The sequence below is a fragment of the Neophocaena asiaeorientalis genome, unplaced genomic scaffold (assembly GCF_003031525.2).
Source record: "Neophocaena asiaeorientalis asiaeorientalis breed wild unplaced genomic scaffold, Neophocaena_asiaeorientalis_V1.1 scaffold135, whole genome shotgun sequence".
NCBI classification, from domain to species: domain Eukaryota; kingdom Metazoa; phylum Chordata; class Mammalia; order Artiodactyla; family Phocoenidae; genus Neophocaena; species Neophocaena asiaeorientalis.
Genome location: NW_020175190.1, coordinates 983,035 through 997,488, shown reverse-complemented (window position 1 = coordinate 997,488; position 14,454 = coordinate 983,035). Strand labels below are relative to the sequence as shown.

At 39.2% G+C, this 14,454-nt stretch overlaps 1 protein-coding gene across 2 annotated transcripts in view; it reads left to right on the top strand.

The window, feature by feature from the left end:
- CACHD1 (cache domain containing 1) overlaps positions 1-14,454 on the top strand; it is a 125,098-nt gene that overhangs the window by 80,701 nt on the left and 29,943 nt on the right. For both annotated transcript variants that reach the window (XM_024764775.1, XM_024764774.1), the window contains 5 exons: positions 1,411-1,644; positions 6,156-6,305; positions 6,944-7,067; positions 7,864-7,981; positions 11,692-11,860. In XM_024764775.1, the coding sequence (XP_024620543.1) occupies positions 1,411-1,644; positions 6,156-6,305; positions 6,944-7,067; positions 7,864-7,981; positions 11,692-11,860 (795 nt within the window). The remainder of the gene's footprint in view (positions 1-1,410; positions 1,645-6,155; positions 6,306-6,943; positions 7,068-7,863; positions 7,982-11,691; positions 11,861-14,454) is intronic.

Below are 14,454 nucleotides of genomic sequence, written 5' to 3'. Positions count from 1 at the left end.
GAATGACATAAAAAAATGGAGTGATATAAAGTAACCCAATCTTTGATATCCTTTACTGTGCTTCTTTGTCTAGTAGATGTCCCTGTTTGTTACTTTTCTTGTACATTTTGAAAGAGCTGTGCAGTACATGACAAAGAAAGGAAATGTGTTTATTGCCTTGAAGTTGTCTCCTTTTATCATTCGCCCCTGTGAGTTTATCAAGGGTGTAAGATCAGGGATCGATCACATCTTCTGTGTTGTCTTTTACTCCCAGACATGGGAGGTAAGTGTTTTTTACCACTCACCTCCCATGTGAATTCTGTGTCAAGCAAAGGCAACAATAATCTGATGCAGACTTTCCTTTAGCATTGTCTGAGTGGAGCAGAATCCAAATTATTTACATACAGCGTGTGAAGAAAGAAATTATATCCATTAGATCTTGCCGTGACTTTAGAAATGGACTTACAAGGCTAGAAGTATATATACTTCCTATTTAGAAATGATAAAGTCACTTAAGGTAGGTGAACCATGAACGCTTCAGATTTTTTTCATGACTAAGCAGTTCAAGAACACGAGGCAAAACCTTTTTAAAACTCATTGGTAGAATCTCAGTAGTGACTGAAATCATTTGAATTTGTTTACAATGGTACCCATATGGGACCAGTTACTAATCCTTTTGACTGTGTTCCAACAATAGCAAACCAAAATTTTAAAAAAGGTTTATTAAATTTATTTTTGTGCTATAGATTACAGATGTTGTAGAACAATTCAGCCCAGTATGCCTGAATCTTTTACAAAAATTTTAAAACTCTAAACATAAAAAAAGTATACTAAATAAATCAAATCCAGTATTATCCTAACAATATAAAGCATGAAAACATTTGTAATTAAAATGAGCTCAAAGAAACAGCGTTTGGAGACACCACTCAATACAATCCATAATTCTTTCATTTAGTTGCATGAGACTTTGGCAAGTGTTTAATAGGCAAAGAGGTAAGAAATGAAATGGTAAACCTCTATCCTTTAAAACTCTTACAACTTCATCTACTAATATAAATGAAATGCAAACTTGTTAATCATTCCTTTTGCTTTCAAATATTAAATGCAGAACAATAATTTAAATTTTATAATTAAACTTTAAGGGAAGAACATCCTTGCTGGATGGGGGTTCCTTTATTTACTCATGTGTTTTTCATCATTGCCTTTTGAAGAATTCTTTTGCCCTCTTGACTATTTGAGGAAAGATCACGCCTCCAGCTTTGTTCATCAGCAGGAACTGGTATCTGTGTCCTGAGTCCACACTGTCTCTGCAAAGACCCCCTTGGCATTGCAAGACCTCATCCAGACCCTTATTAGATCTAAATGGCAGAGGTATTATATGAATATCCACTGTTTGGTTTTACATTGTCTTCCCTTGGCTTTTTATTTTAGATGGGGTGACTGGTTTGAAAGAGCTGGCTTTTCTGAGAGATCTTGCCGAACAGAACTCTGGGAAGTATGGCGTGTTGGACCGGACAGCCTTGCCTGTGATTAAGGGCAGCATGATGGTGCTGAACCAGCTGAGTAACCTGGAGACCACAGTTGGCAGGTTCTATACCAACCTTCCCAACCGGATGATTGACGAAGCTGTCTTTAGCCTCCCCTTCTCTGATGAGATGGGAGATGGTGAGTTTGGAGAAAACTTCCTACTAAAGGAAGGGGGAAAGAAATGGGCAGGAGTCAAACAGTAACTTTTAAATGTTGTTCAATACTTACCATGTGAGCATTAGGGAGTGCGGGCAGGCAAGGGAGTGGGCATCACTTTCTCTGGTCAGAGGATTGTGTAGCCTCCTGCCATTGGTCCAGTTAGCACTGTATTCTAGAGCAGAAATCCCCAGGCCTATTTTTAACTCATTGCCCTAGCCTCAGTCAACATAATGGGTACATCTACTAGGGAAGCTTTGTGAGGATTTCCCAATATCTAAAGGTTAGGGATTTTGGAACTAAAGAGTAACTTTGCGTAGCAGATGGTAAATAAATGTCAGAAGTGCTTGGAGTTCGGCCTCAAAGGCAAGGCAACACAATGTCTGTTAAATAGATACAGTCTTGACATGGAGAGGATTTCAAATCCCACTCTACCACTTAGCTGTTGTCCTTGGTAATGTATTTAATCTTGTTAATTCACATCTGGTTATCTGTTCAAAACGTAATGACATCTTTCATGTAATAGTCTTTGAGTTACTAGGTTTATAAGATTATATTACTGCCCAGCATACCTCTCAATAATGATGGCTGCTGTTTATTTATTTATTATTTTACTTGTGTTGTTATTACTATTATTGGTATCACTATCCTGATGTCACAAGTTACCCATAATACGATGTTGGGTAAAGTGTTTCATCTTCACATGATTAAACTTTTGGTCTTTAAAGTAGAAAATTTCGGGGCTTCCCTGGTGGCGCTGTGGTTGAGAGTCTGCCTACCGATGCAGGGGACACAGGTTCGAGCCCTGGTCTGGGAAGATCCCACATGCCGCGGAGCAACTAAGCCCGTGAGCCACAACTACTGAGCCTGCGCGTCTGGAGCCTGTGCTCCGCAACAAGAGAGGCCACGATAGTGAGAGGCCCACGCACCGCGATGAAGAGTGGCCCCCGCTTGCCACAACTAGAGAAAGCCCTCGCACAGAAACGAAGACCCAACACAGCCAGAAATAAATAAATAAATAAATTTAAAGTAGAAAAAATCGTATTTCCATCAAAATAGTTGTGAAGATGAAATGCACTAGTATATGTAAAGCATCTAGAACAATGCCAAGCCAACAGTATGTGCTCACTAAAAATACAGCTTTTTTCTTTTCCTCCTCATATTCTTGCTTATCTTTTTCCCCCCACATCCTTCCCTCCCTTCTTTCTTGATAGAGAAGGTTGAAGAGGCAGCTAATGACTAGACAGACAGCATCACCATATGAGATCTTGTTTTTATGTTCCATTAACTAGGAATTTTCACAAATAGATATTCAGAGAAGACTCATGTATAAAAAGTAATAAGCCTTATAGAGACTGTGTTTTCTAGAAAGTAGGTAGACATGTTCTTTCTATAAGGAAGAAATATGGTAGCTACTGCAAACCTCAATTTTTTTATCCTTCCTAGTTCTGGCAGGGCCAACAGATGTGTATAGAATAGAAACTCCCATCTTTAGATAAAGTTATTTCCTTTTGTAGGGAAATGTCAAGTCTTAAATGCGAGTGACCTTAATGTGTTAACCAGCGTCACTGAATGCCTGTCAAGCATTGTGTCAGGCAGTGATGGGCAAGGCACGTATCTCACCCTCAACAAGCATTTTAATCTGATAAGAGAAAAACAGATCAATGAATCATGATAATTCGGTGTGAAAGGAACTGAGACAGATGCAGAAACTGAGTCCTGTACAAGCACAGAGGATTATGCTGTCAAATTCTCTTACCATTAGTGGTATCAGGCAGAGTAGGACCTTTTCTGAAATTTACTCTACCATCCAGAGAGCTGCCATGAATGCTTTAAATTAAATTAAATTATGTGCAAAGCTGCTTTCCCAAGTGTAGTCCTTAGGGCCTATTTTATGACTCCTACACAGTGAGTTTCAGTGATTGGTTTACAGGTCTGCTGCATTCCCTTACCTGAGTGTATCATTTTCATCTTTGTATCTTCAGTCCCTAGAATTACTGGGTGACACCTCTTCTAGCTCCATGACAAGGGGACCCTGAGTCTAGGGAAACTCATGTTTACGTGGCTCTAATTCAAAACCTCCACAGATTCAAATATCAGTTACTGGACATATTTCTTTTAAAATGCAAGTCTGTGTGCTTTAAATTAAAGTAGGGAGGGCGTAGGGGTATTTCATTAAGTGTAGGAGGAGCTTAGCATACTTTATTTACCACAATGGGATAAAGAGTCTTCTGTTGAAATTGCTAATTGCGAAGTAAGACTGCGTTTCTTTCATCAGGCTTGCTCTCAGTGTGTCCAGAGGAGAATAGAATTTTGAAGTGAGCATGTGATCTCTGAGTGTTTCTGTTGTACTTCACTACTCTATGAAACTGGCTTTAATCTTAGACCAAAACCCGGGGGAATGTGGTGTGCAGCCCGTGACCTCTGTCTCCCTGCCGACCCTCACAGCGCTGCTCGCATCACTTTGTAACCCCTTTGTCCAGGGATACCTGAGTAAAACCCTCCTCCAAAATGCATTTTTAAAACCTTCTTAGTTACTTATTATTTTTTAAATGTTCTAAAACCAGTAGATAGCATTCTAAACGTTGACTACTTAAAGAATGCTTTTGAAATTATAACAGGCACCCATTGCATAACTTTTATTTTTTCTTGTCTTATTGAGATGTAATTGACATACAACATAGCATTAGTTTTAGGTGTACACCATAATGATTTGATATATGTATATATTGCAGAATAATGACCCCAGTAAGCTTAGTTAATACCAACCACCTCACATAGTAATAATGTGTTTCTTGTGTTGAGAACTTTTAAGATCGACTCTCAGCCACTTTCAAATATGCAATACTGTATTGTTAACTATAGTCCCTGTGCTGTACATCCCCGAACTTACTTATCCTGTAACAGGGCATAACTTTTCACAAGGTTTTTCAGTGTTGCATCCACTTCTTTCTACCAAGTGATGCATTTAATTGGCCTTTGCAGTCACAACAACTCAGTAATACTTCGAGTGGACATCAGACATGATTCTCTCTGTAGAAGACTTCAGAGATCCAAATCCCCTTCCTGGTGATGATAGAAGGAAGGCTTTCTAATGTGCTGCAAAAGCATGGACGAGTCATCAAGTGCAGGAAAATACAAGAGCAAGAAGGAGAGGAACGATCCATCTTTTTGTTCTAAGTTTCATTTAGAGCCATAGGGTTATAGAATTGCTGGGGTCCTAGAGATCACTTTGTCTCAGCTCCCCATGTGTTACATAAAATGATGCATTCAGAGAGGTGGAACAACTTGCCCAGCCCAGCAGCAGAACTGGAAGGACAGCCCAGCTGGCCTGGGGCTTGAGGCCACACACTGACCGCTATTCATGCCCTCTCCTTCTGTACATCTTCCTCCCCTTGGCTTTTCCCTTTCCCTAATTATCCTATTGTTTTTCTATGGCCTGTGAGCTAAGAATGGTTTTTATACATTTAAAGCTTTGTTGGAAAAGAAACAAAAAAGTATATGCAACAGAGAATATATGGTTCACAATGCTTAAAATATCTACTATCTGACCCTTTACATAAAACTTACCAACTCCTGGCCCAAGTGACTAGAAATACATTCCTTTAGAACTTCAGTGTCTCCTTCTAAGTGGTCAGATAATAAGATTCTGTACCTTTCTAGGTTTTTTTTTTTTTGCGGTACGCGGGCCTCTCACCGCTGCGGCGTCTCCCGTTGCGGAGCACAGGCCCCGGACGCGCAGGCCCAGCGGCCATGGCTCACGGTCCCAGCCACTCCGCGGCATGTGGGAGCCTCCCGGACCGGGGCACGAACCCGCGTCCCCCGCACCAGCAGGCGGAGTCTCAACCACTGCGCCACCAAGGAAGCCCTCTAGGGTTTTTTTTCTCATCATCTTCCTGTTTTTTGGTAGGATTCATCAATAAAATATAGTACCTTCTAAGCTTTCCTTTATCCGTAATCTCTTTCATTTAACAACCCCTAGAAATTAGTAAGGCAGTCACTACTGTGTCCTTTAAACAGACATGAAGGCCAAGACTCAAAGTTACGTCCAGTGTCACATGTATGATACATAAGGGGCACAGCTGGGCTAGAACCCAGAATTTTAGATTCTTTGTCCAGTGGTCTTTCAAGTTCAACTGAATCATCCTCACTTCAGGAAGTAGAATGATGTGTATTAAGTGTTGCTGATGTCTTTCACTGATCTGGAATAGCATATCCTTTTAGGTGAAAAAATAGTGCAGAATATACAAATTCCCTCCATTTAAGTTAACTAAGATATCTGAACCCCCAAAAGAGTCTATTTTCCTCACACTCTAACTCCCTTATGCTGTCTGCAAAGGCAGTGCTTGGTTACTGTATCACACGGAAAACTTTTCTTCAGAGCAAATTGAGACGTCTGATAGTAGCCTCCACAGTTCCCTAGAGTACAGCGCCAGCCTTTGTTCGGTGCCTTTTCTGCCATCCTTTGAATATTTTTTGTTTTTAACCCACAGGTTTGATAATGACTGTGAGCAAACCCTGTTATTTTGGAAACCTCCTTCTGGGAATTGTAGGAGTGGATGTGAACTTGGCTTACATCCTTGAAGATGTGACGTATTACCAAGATTCTTTGGCTTCCTATACTTTTCTCATAGATGACAAAGGTAATCTGCTAAAATCTAATCATAGGAAAGAATGATTTCTTTAGCATCTTGGAGAAAATCATCTAGATATTCTGATACTAACAAAGTAGGAAAATGATTGTATTTGTAGAAAAACTGTGTGACTAGGACTACTCACATTTCATATAACACCTCAACGATGGCAGAATGAATCTGAAAATTATGCATTTGTTTCTGTGTTGTGTTGAGAGATAGGTAACGGTTATTTTGTAACATCAGGAAATTAGACTTGAGGATTGAATGACACGTAGAATGTGATCCTTTGGATCCTTTTTTGGTCTATATTGTTTTCTTTACATTTACTGGCATTAAAGTTTATGTGATAGACTAGAATATTTTATGAAACGAAAACCAAATGACCAGCACCTCAAAAATACTCTTGATGAGGCAGATGTCCGATAATTTAAGGTGTCTTGCTACACTTCCAGAGTTTCATGCAAGAACACATAAAATAAGTTCAGTTTTTTTATTGGACTGGTGAGTTACAGACTGAGAAATTGAGTGTCGGGCAGCCATCCCAGAGTATCCCGTATTTCAAACTTGTGATGGGCACTTTTATCAGAATCAGTACTTCCTACGACATGTTTCTCATAGCATGCGTTTTTGTTTTCTTATTTCAGGGTATACCCTTATGCACCCATCTCTTACCAGGCCATATTTACTATCGGAACCCCCCCTTCATACTGATATCATCCATTATGAAAATATCCCCAAATTTGAGTTGGTGCGGCAAAATATCCTAAGGTAAGGAAAAGATGAGGGTCGTAGTATTTTGTTTTTCTCTGAGAATAGGATCCATTGAGGTCAAATACGAGTGTTTATAATAGGATATAAAACAAGTGTACAACTTATTTTAATGGTATCAAAAGTGTAATTTTTAATATAAGCATCGTAGCCAAAATTTTGTTTACTTTGTAAAACAGGTAAGATCTCTCAGAACTATTATTTGGGGGAAATGTCTTGTAAATCAAATTCTTATGTTCATGTTGCCTTTAGTTGTAAAATCAGATATATCTTATCTCGTTTTTTAAAATGCTCCAGTTATATCAAGTGGAAAAGTTTTGGCAAAATAAGAGGGTTAAGTTGAGGACCAGCTCCAGAGCATGCCAAAAAATAGCTTGGCAAAGTAGCGTCCATTCCAAGTTGACAGCACAATCATATACAACGTTTTCTCTTGAAATAAGGAACAGATTGGATTTTTTCCCACCGTGATACATTATTTTGGCAGATGGTAACCTATGGAGAAATGGGTCTTTGTGCTCATTGGTTGTAAATTAATGACTGAGTGATTTGAGACAAGTTGGTCTCTGGAAAGAATTACAACTGGGGGGCAGGGTAGAGAGTAAGGAATGTTTTTGGTGCAGAGCTGACAGAATGCTTTTACAAAATTGAAAATCTCACATTATCTCTTTCAAAAGTGATGAGCTTCATTGCTTTTCAAAATCAGGAGGTGGTCATTGACTCACAGCATCTTCCCTGCCTTTAATTAAGTGCTTCATTTTATCATTTACCTGAAGTATTGCATTGTTTGCCAACGCAGCCTCCCTCTGGGCAGCCAGATTATCGCAGTCCCTGTGAACTCATCCCTGTCCTGGCACATAAACAAGCTGAGAGAAACTGGAAAGGAGGCCTACAACGTTAGCTATGCCTGGAAGATGGTGAGTGAGAGGAAGCCTCCTTTGCCTGAGGAGCTGTGGGGTGCTGCGTTCTTCCTCATACGGGAATTGTAGGGAACATTGGTCTGACAAAGTTTACTAATCAGTTTTAAAGTGATTGGAAAAAAGAAGAGATTCCACAGAAATTTTATATATTTTTTTCCTTTTTTGTTTATAAAACCAGTCATTGTTCATGATGAATAAATCAAGCCATATAAAAAATAAAAAAGTGACCTCTGCCCTTTCCCCTCCTGACTTTTACCTCCCGTCTCCCAGAGGTAACCACTTTGATCATTTTCCAGAAAATTACTATTCACACACAGGCATGTATCTCTGTGTATGTGCGTGTGCACACAGCTTTAATGGCTCTGTAGTATTGCATTACATAGACGGGTCAAACTTCTTTTAACAGTCCCCTGTTAATACACATTTAGATCGTGTCCACTTTTGTTTTTATCATTTTCAACTCATATTGCGGAAGTTGGGAGTTGAAAAGGAGATATGAAACCATAAATGTCCTCTGTTGATGCCAAGGAAAAGGAAGGTTTAGATTAGAATGTGGATTATTCCCACGTGTCACAAGTAGATTGACAGTGTAGCCGTACCTGTGGCATGCACTTCAGCTTTCTTTCACTAGCCTCGTTCAGATACTAGGCCTTGAAGAATCATAGAGAAATAGAATCTGACACACTGTCCATCTTACTTATGTTTTTGTCCTTTAGTCCCTCTTCCAAGCATAGCATAATAATGCTATTATGGGGCCCTAAATACTGTAATTGACTAAAAGAATAGTGGACTTCGATTTTTTTTTTATCATTAAACTTAAAATGCAGTCATACTTGAGATTCTCTTGGAGGACCATATCTGCTGTTCTACCTGTTGTTGACTCCAAATGGATCTGTTTATTCATTCATTTAAAAACTGCTTGTTAAACATTGACTATGAACTAAGAAGAATAAAGAAGAATTATATTGCCTCTGCCCTCATAGAGCATCCAGCTTTGTGGTAGAAGCAGAGAATTCAACAACTCTGTACAGCGTCTGCATAGGAATGACAGGAATTAGGAGTAGCCAACACACCTTCAGACGTGACTCTCCTCTGACCTTTCTGTCTGGTTTTTAAAGCATCGTGTGGCAAGGGTAATTTCTAAAATGGAAATGAAATTAAACAAAATAATAAAACCAATTGAGAAACACGTTTACAAGCCTAATTCTATTGATATCGTACTGATAATGCAGATTTGAAAAAGGTCAAAGTCTATTTTGAAACCCCCTGAGTCAGCTCATTTTCAGGAATTTTTTTGAGAATGATTGCACCATCTGCCCTTATTTTTACAATTATACAATTATTAAATAACGTCTAATTGCTTAATTTTTCACATCAGAAAGAGTGAGCCAGGTACCAGACTTCTGAATTGAAGAATACTTTTATATTTGAAATTGGAGATTCCTTATCTTATTATCTTACGGTATATCCTGATTGAAAGCAATTACAGTTATATCCTGGGAAAATATCTATATTAATGTTTGTTGGCATTAAAAGAGAAAGAAGGAAATGGAGGCATTTTAAGACCTTCTTTGTACCGTAAATAAACCTAGTGTTAACATTTTGGAAAGAAGTATTACCTTCTTAAGATGGTCTTTCTTCAGTCATACAGGTAAATTCTGGCTACTCTACTTAGCCAAATGGATATCATCGTGTAGTCACTTGAGGTAGAAGTGTTAGTTTACTCAGAGTTCTGAAATTGTTAAGAACATCACTATTAAGTGAAAAATTAAAGAGGTAATAAATAATGAAATTGAAGTTAAAAAGGCTTGCCTGGTTCCCCAGGAATAAGGATAAGTATTTTTAAGCTTTTTTTAGTAACACTGGAGGGAGGGGTAAATAGGTACTCTTCTTGTCCTCAGGAATAAAATGGATTCTTCTACTAAATATAATTTAAATAGATTTAGTTTATGTTGATAATAATAGGTTAAACTGCTTAGCATCTGTAGATATAGCAGGTACTGGTGGATTTTTTCACTGAATTAATTTAAAGGTAAAATGAGAGATTACGTTAGCAGTATTAAGAGATTACTACTCTGTCACTGTGTAACCCCAGTCCATCTTTGAGCATATGAGGCTCCATGCTGTGACAGAAGGAACTATTGACCATCAGAAGGTATTGCAATATTCCTGTGTTACACGGTCACGGTTCACTTCAAACCATGAATCCCATGGACAGTCAGTGAAAAAAACCACTCCCCAGTCATGGAGAGCTCGTCTAGATATGTTATACATAGCTCTTTATTGCAAAGACTATTTTTTCCGCTAAGAACACAATAAGAAGAAGACCTGTATTGAAATCTGTTTTCCTTTCCAGCTAAAAACTATTTATAAAGTGTTGCGTTTAGATGCTTAGCGTAATTTTTTTTTTCCTCTCTTACAGAATTGACCCAGTTATAAAACTATATTCTGGTCATTCTGGTAAAGTTTTTGCCTTTTGGTTCCTTAGAACATGCAACACAGGGAACAAACTCAAAGGATGACTGTGTGAAATGGGAAGAGGGGAAGTAGTAAATGCCACTTCAGAACACTCTGTCACTCTCTAATTTGTTGGGTGGAGGAAGAGGATTAAGTTTGCTAATCTAATTGAATATCCTTGGCAGCGGTACTTGAAAGCAATTCCAGGAAGATGCAAATTTCCCCTGTGTTTAAAAAGATTCTGCAACCATCCTCATAAATCCTACATTACTCTGAACTCTAACCTGCCTAGTTAAAAAATTTCTCCTTGATCGTTAAGTAAATCCTTTGAACTGCTTTGGTTCTGACCATCTTTAGTTCTGACTTAGCTGGTTATCACTCTTTTCATTTATTTACAAACCATCTTTTAAATAGATTCTGTTTATCTCTTAATATAATGGACTTAGAGAAGTTTGACTTTCTTGTATTTTTAAGTCAAGGAGCTGGAACTAAGTAGTTTGACTTGGCTTTTGACTCATTAGTGGTCATTTTCCCCACCAAATTTTATTCAAGCATCCGTTAGTAGGAGCAAATTGAATTTGAAAGTACTCCTGTCTCTACATAGGAGCGTAAATGAGGCCAAGCTACAGCACACTTGCCTTTCCTTGTCTGAAAGGACAAGTCAGTCCAGCCTTGCAAGGGAGCTCTAGGATTTGCGCTTTTCATGAGTCTGAGATCCTAGTCACCTCCAACCAAGAGCAAAGAAAGAGTTCTTTGGGAATAGAATGAGTAAACCAGATTCTGGATGGGCCGTGTTATATGGATTTATCATTGGCATTTAAAGTAGTCAGTTCTCGGAACAGTCATTTCAAAACCAACTGTATATTTTAAAATGCATTTCAAACCCAAACAGAAATAAGTTTTGTGTTCTTATGCCGTGTCCCAGCTTGTATCCATTAACTTAAATAAGCAAAAGAGGACTAGGAGTAGGTACTGTTTCAAAGGAACTATTTTCTGATCCCTTCATTAGCTCCATAATTTTCTGTTACATTCATTAATTTCCCTCGATCAGAAAGGAAAATAAAAATTAGAAAATGTAATCTTTTGCTAGAGCCATTTTCTACTACCCCATCTCCATGTCTTTCCTTCACTCATCAAATGTTTTTCCATGTGGAGTAGAAGACAGAGAGAGCAGAAAATAATGTAGGCAAAGTCGCTCTCCCCTGGAACTTTCATTTTCTGTATTAGAACTTCTTTCTTGATTTTTCCAGGTGCAAGACACTTCCTTCATTCTCTGTATTGTGGTGATACAACCGGAAATACCTGTCAAACAACTGAAGAACCTCAACACTGTCCCCAGCAGCAAGCTGCTGTACCACCGGCTGGACCTCCTGGGCCAGCCTAGCGCTTGCCTCCACTTCAAACAGCTGGCCACGCTAGGTAAAGCCCTGGCGCTTCTCAGCTTCCTTTGTGGTCTTCCTCACAGCAGCTCACCATGAGTATCAGTTTGAATTGAGATGTTGAGTACCTGCAGTGCCAGTGTGGGGAGGCAAATGTAAAAACAATTTGAGGCCTTGCCTGGTATCAGGTTCTCCGTCAGACGCTGAGATGAAGATTTGTGCGTTGGTGATTTGTTAAGGATGAACTCTCAGAAGAAACTAGTGAGGAGGTGAAGGAAACAGGATAAGGAAGGAGGAGAAAGCAAGCAAGAGTCTGATTTTAAGTGACATTCCAGCCTCAGCCTAATCCCGTGAGGGGCTTTGGAGTGCAAATTACATCACAGAGTTTGTCCAGACTCAAGAAAGGGAGCTGGACTTTTGTATTCCTTAGTCACTTTCAGCTTTCTGCTAGTGCTGGACAAAGAGGTTTTAGCAACCCAAAAAATGTCCATCAAGGAGAGTGACAGGTATGGCCCACTAGAGGCAAGCACACCGATATAGGGATACAAGGCAGGAGGTGGAGAAATGGTTAAGGGTCTAAGGGTAGCATACCTATATATCTATATAGCATATCTGTATCTATCACAGGTCCCTGCTTGAAAAGAGCTCAGGAGATAGGCAAATAATTCAAAGGAAGCAAAAGGGAATTTACATGTGTTCTGTGCCCGGTACTTTACATTCATCATCTGAGTTGAACTATTACAGATGAGGATGTTTGAGTTTACTGAAATACATAACTTTCCCACGGTAACACAGAAAGTAGCAAGGCTGAGATGGGGCTCATGCTTCTCCCATGCCTGATTTGCCCCTTTTATTGCATGCTGCCATGTGCAAGGCACATACTAGGCATCCGTAGTGTATGTTGTCAGTACATCACGGTGTAGTCACAGTACTTTAAAACAGGTATTCTCTTTTTCAGTGTTGAAAATACTTAGGGTTCAAAAAGTGAATAAGAATCATTAGACACCTGGAAAACTGAATAGAGGGGGCACAGGTGGGAAGAGGATCAAAGATAGAAGTCAGCAGTCTCTGGGTTCCAAATGAGAGCAGTTGTGTTTGGGTTTCTCTTTTGAATTCCATCCTATAGAGTTTCTGCCTGGAAATGAGATCAAGAGAGTGGGCAGCCTAAGTAGTCTCATCTATGACACACTCCAGTGGTGTGGACGACTTGGAGAGGGCCAGGGATGGCAACTTGTATAGTTGATTTGCAAGGTCGTTCTTTTAAAATTTGAGACAGTGAAGTGCAACAGTTTTTCTTGATGAGAAAAAAGCTCAAGCCTAGATTTTTTATTTCCTTTGGCTAATCGCTCATAGCCACACTGTCCAATATGGTAGGCGCTAGCCACATGTGGCTTTTGAGGACTTAAAATGTGACTAGACCAAGTTGAGATTTACTGTAAGTATAAAATACATGCTTAATTTTTTGTATTGATTACATGTTAAAGTGGTAATGTTTTGGATATATTGGCATCTATAAAATATACTAGTAAAATTAATTTAACCTCTTTGGTTTTGCTTTTCTTCATGTGACTACTGCAAAATTTTATATTACAATTGGGGATTGCATTGTATTTCAGCTGGACGGTGCTGCCTCACAGAGATGCCCAGAAAACGTAGAGCTTTATCAACTCCCATACTTTACATAGGACTAGTGGGCTGATCCTGGGGCACACAGACAGACCTTATGCCAGTGTCTGACTTTCAGTGGGTGCTCTTTCCACTGTACCACCCAACTTCACTTTGGCCATAGAACTCCCCCCAGGACAATGTGTGGAGAAGTCACCAAGGGAAGTTTAGTAGCAGTTGGTAATGAAAATGAAGCAGGATAATTGAAATATTTTTTTAAAGAAATGGAAAATAAGGGAAACAATGGCAAATAAGTGGTTTCCATCTAATTTCATTGATGATGGGGATTTTGAGGCAAGGTATTAAATGTACGTCAGAGCTCCCTTCAAGAGGGCTGAAGGAGGGGACATTGTCTTTCTTGGTACACAAAGAGGCAGAGAGGAATTTTAAAAGAGTATATCATCCAGTGCAATTAAGTACACAAGTGTGTATATAAGTACTATGTATCTTATGTAAATTAGAGCTATGTGTCTAGCTCCTGGCCGTAAAGCTTTGGGTCCTATATATTGGTTTTTTCTCTCCTTCAATCCATGTCACTACAGGAAAGGCCCACTCCCCAAGTTGTCTCTCCTTCCCTTCCTCTGGCCCAACTCTTTTGTCCCTGAGACATTTCTTATATTATTGTGTTGTTCCAGTATTGTTGTTTTCCTCTTTTTTCTTTATCCTTGTCTCTCCAATTGGTTCCTAAGCTCTTTGAGTTCCAGGACAGTCCTCTCTCTCTGGCACATCCTTGCACGGAGGACCCCATGAGTATATACACATGAATTCACTGCTAGGCAACCTAACTTTTTTAAGCCTCTGCCTTTCTTCTCCTTGATATGAATATAATAATAACTCCCAAGCTATACCATGATGGTATGAAAGTTAAAGGAGACATAGCATTACTGGAAGCATTGTCTTCTGGTAAAGAAAGACTAGGTAATTCTGACCCATCCTGCTGGGTTCAACCAAAAATCCTGGATGGAACCT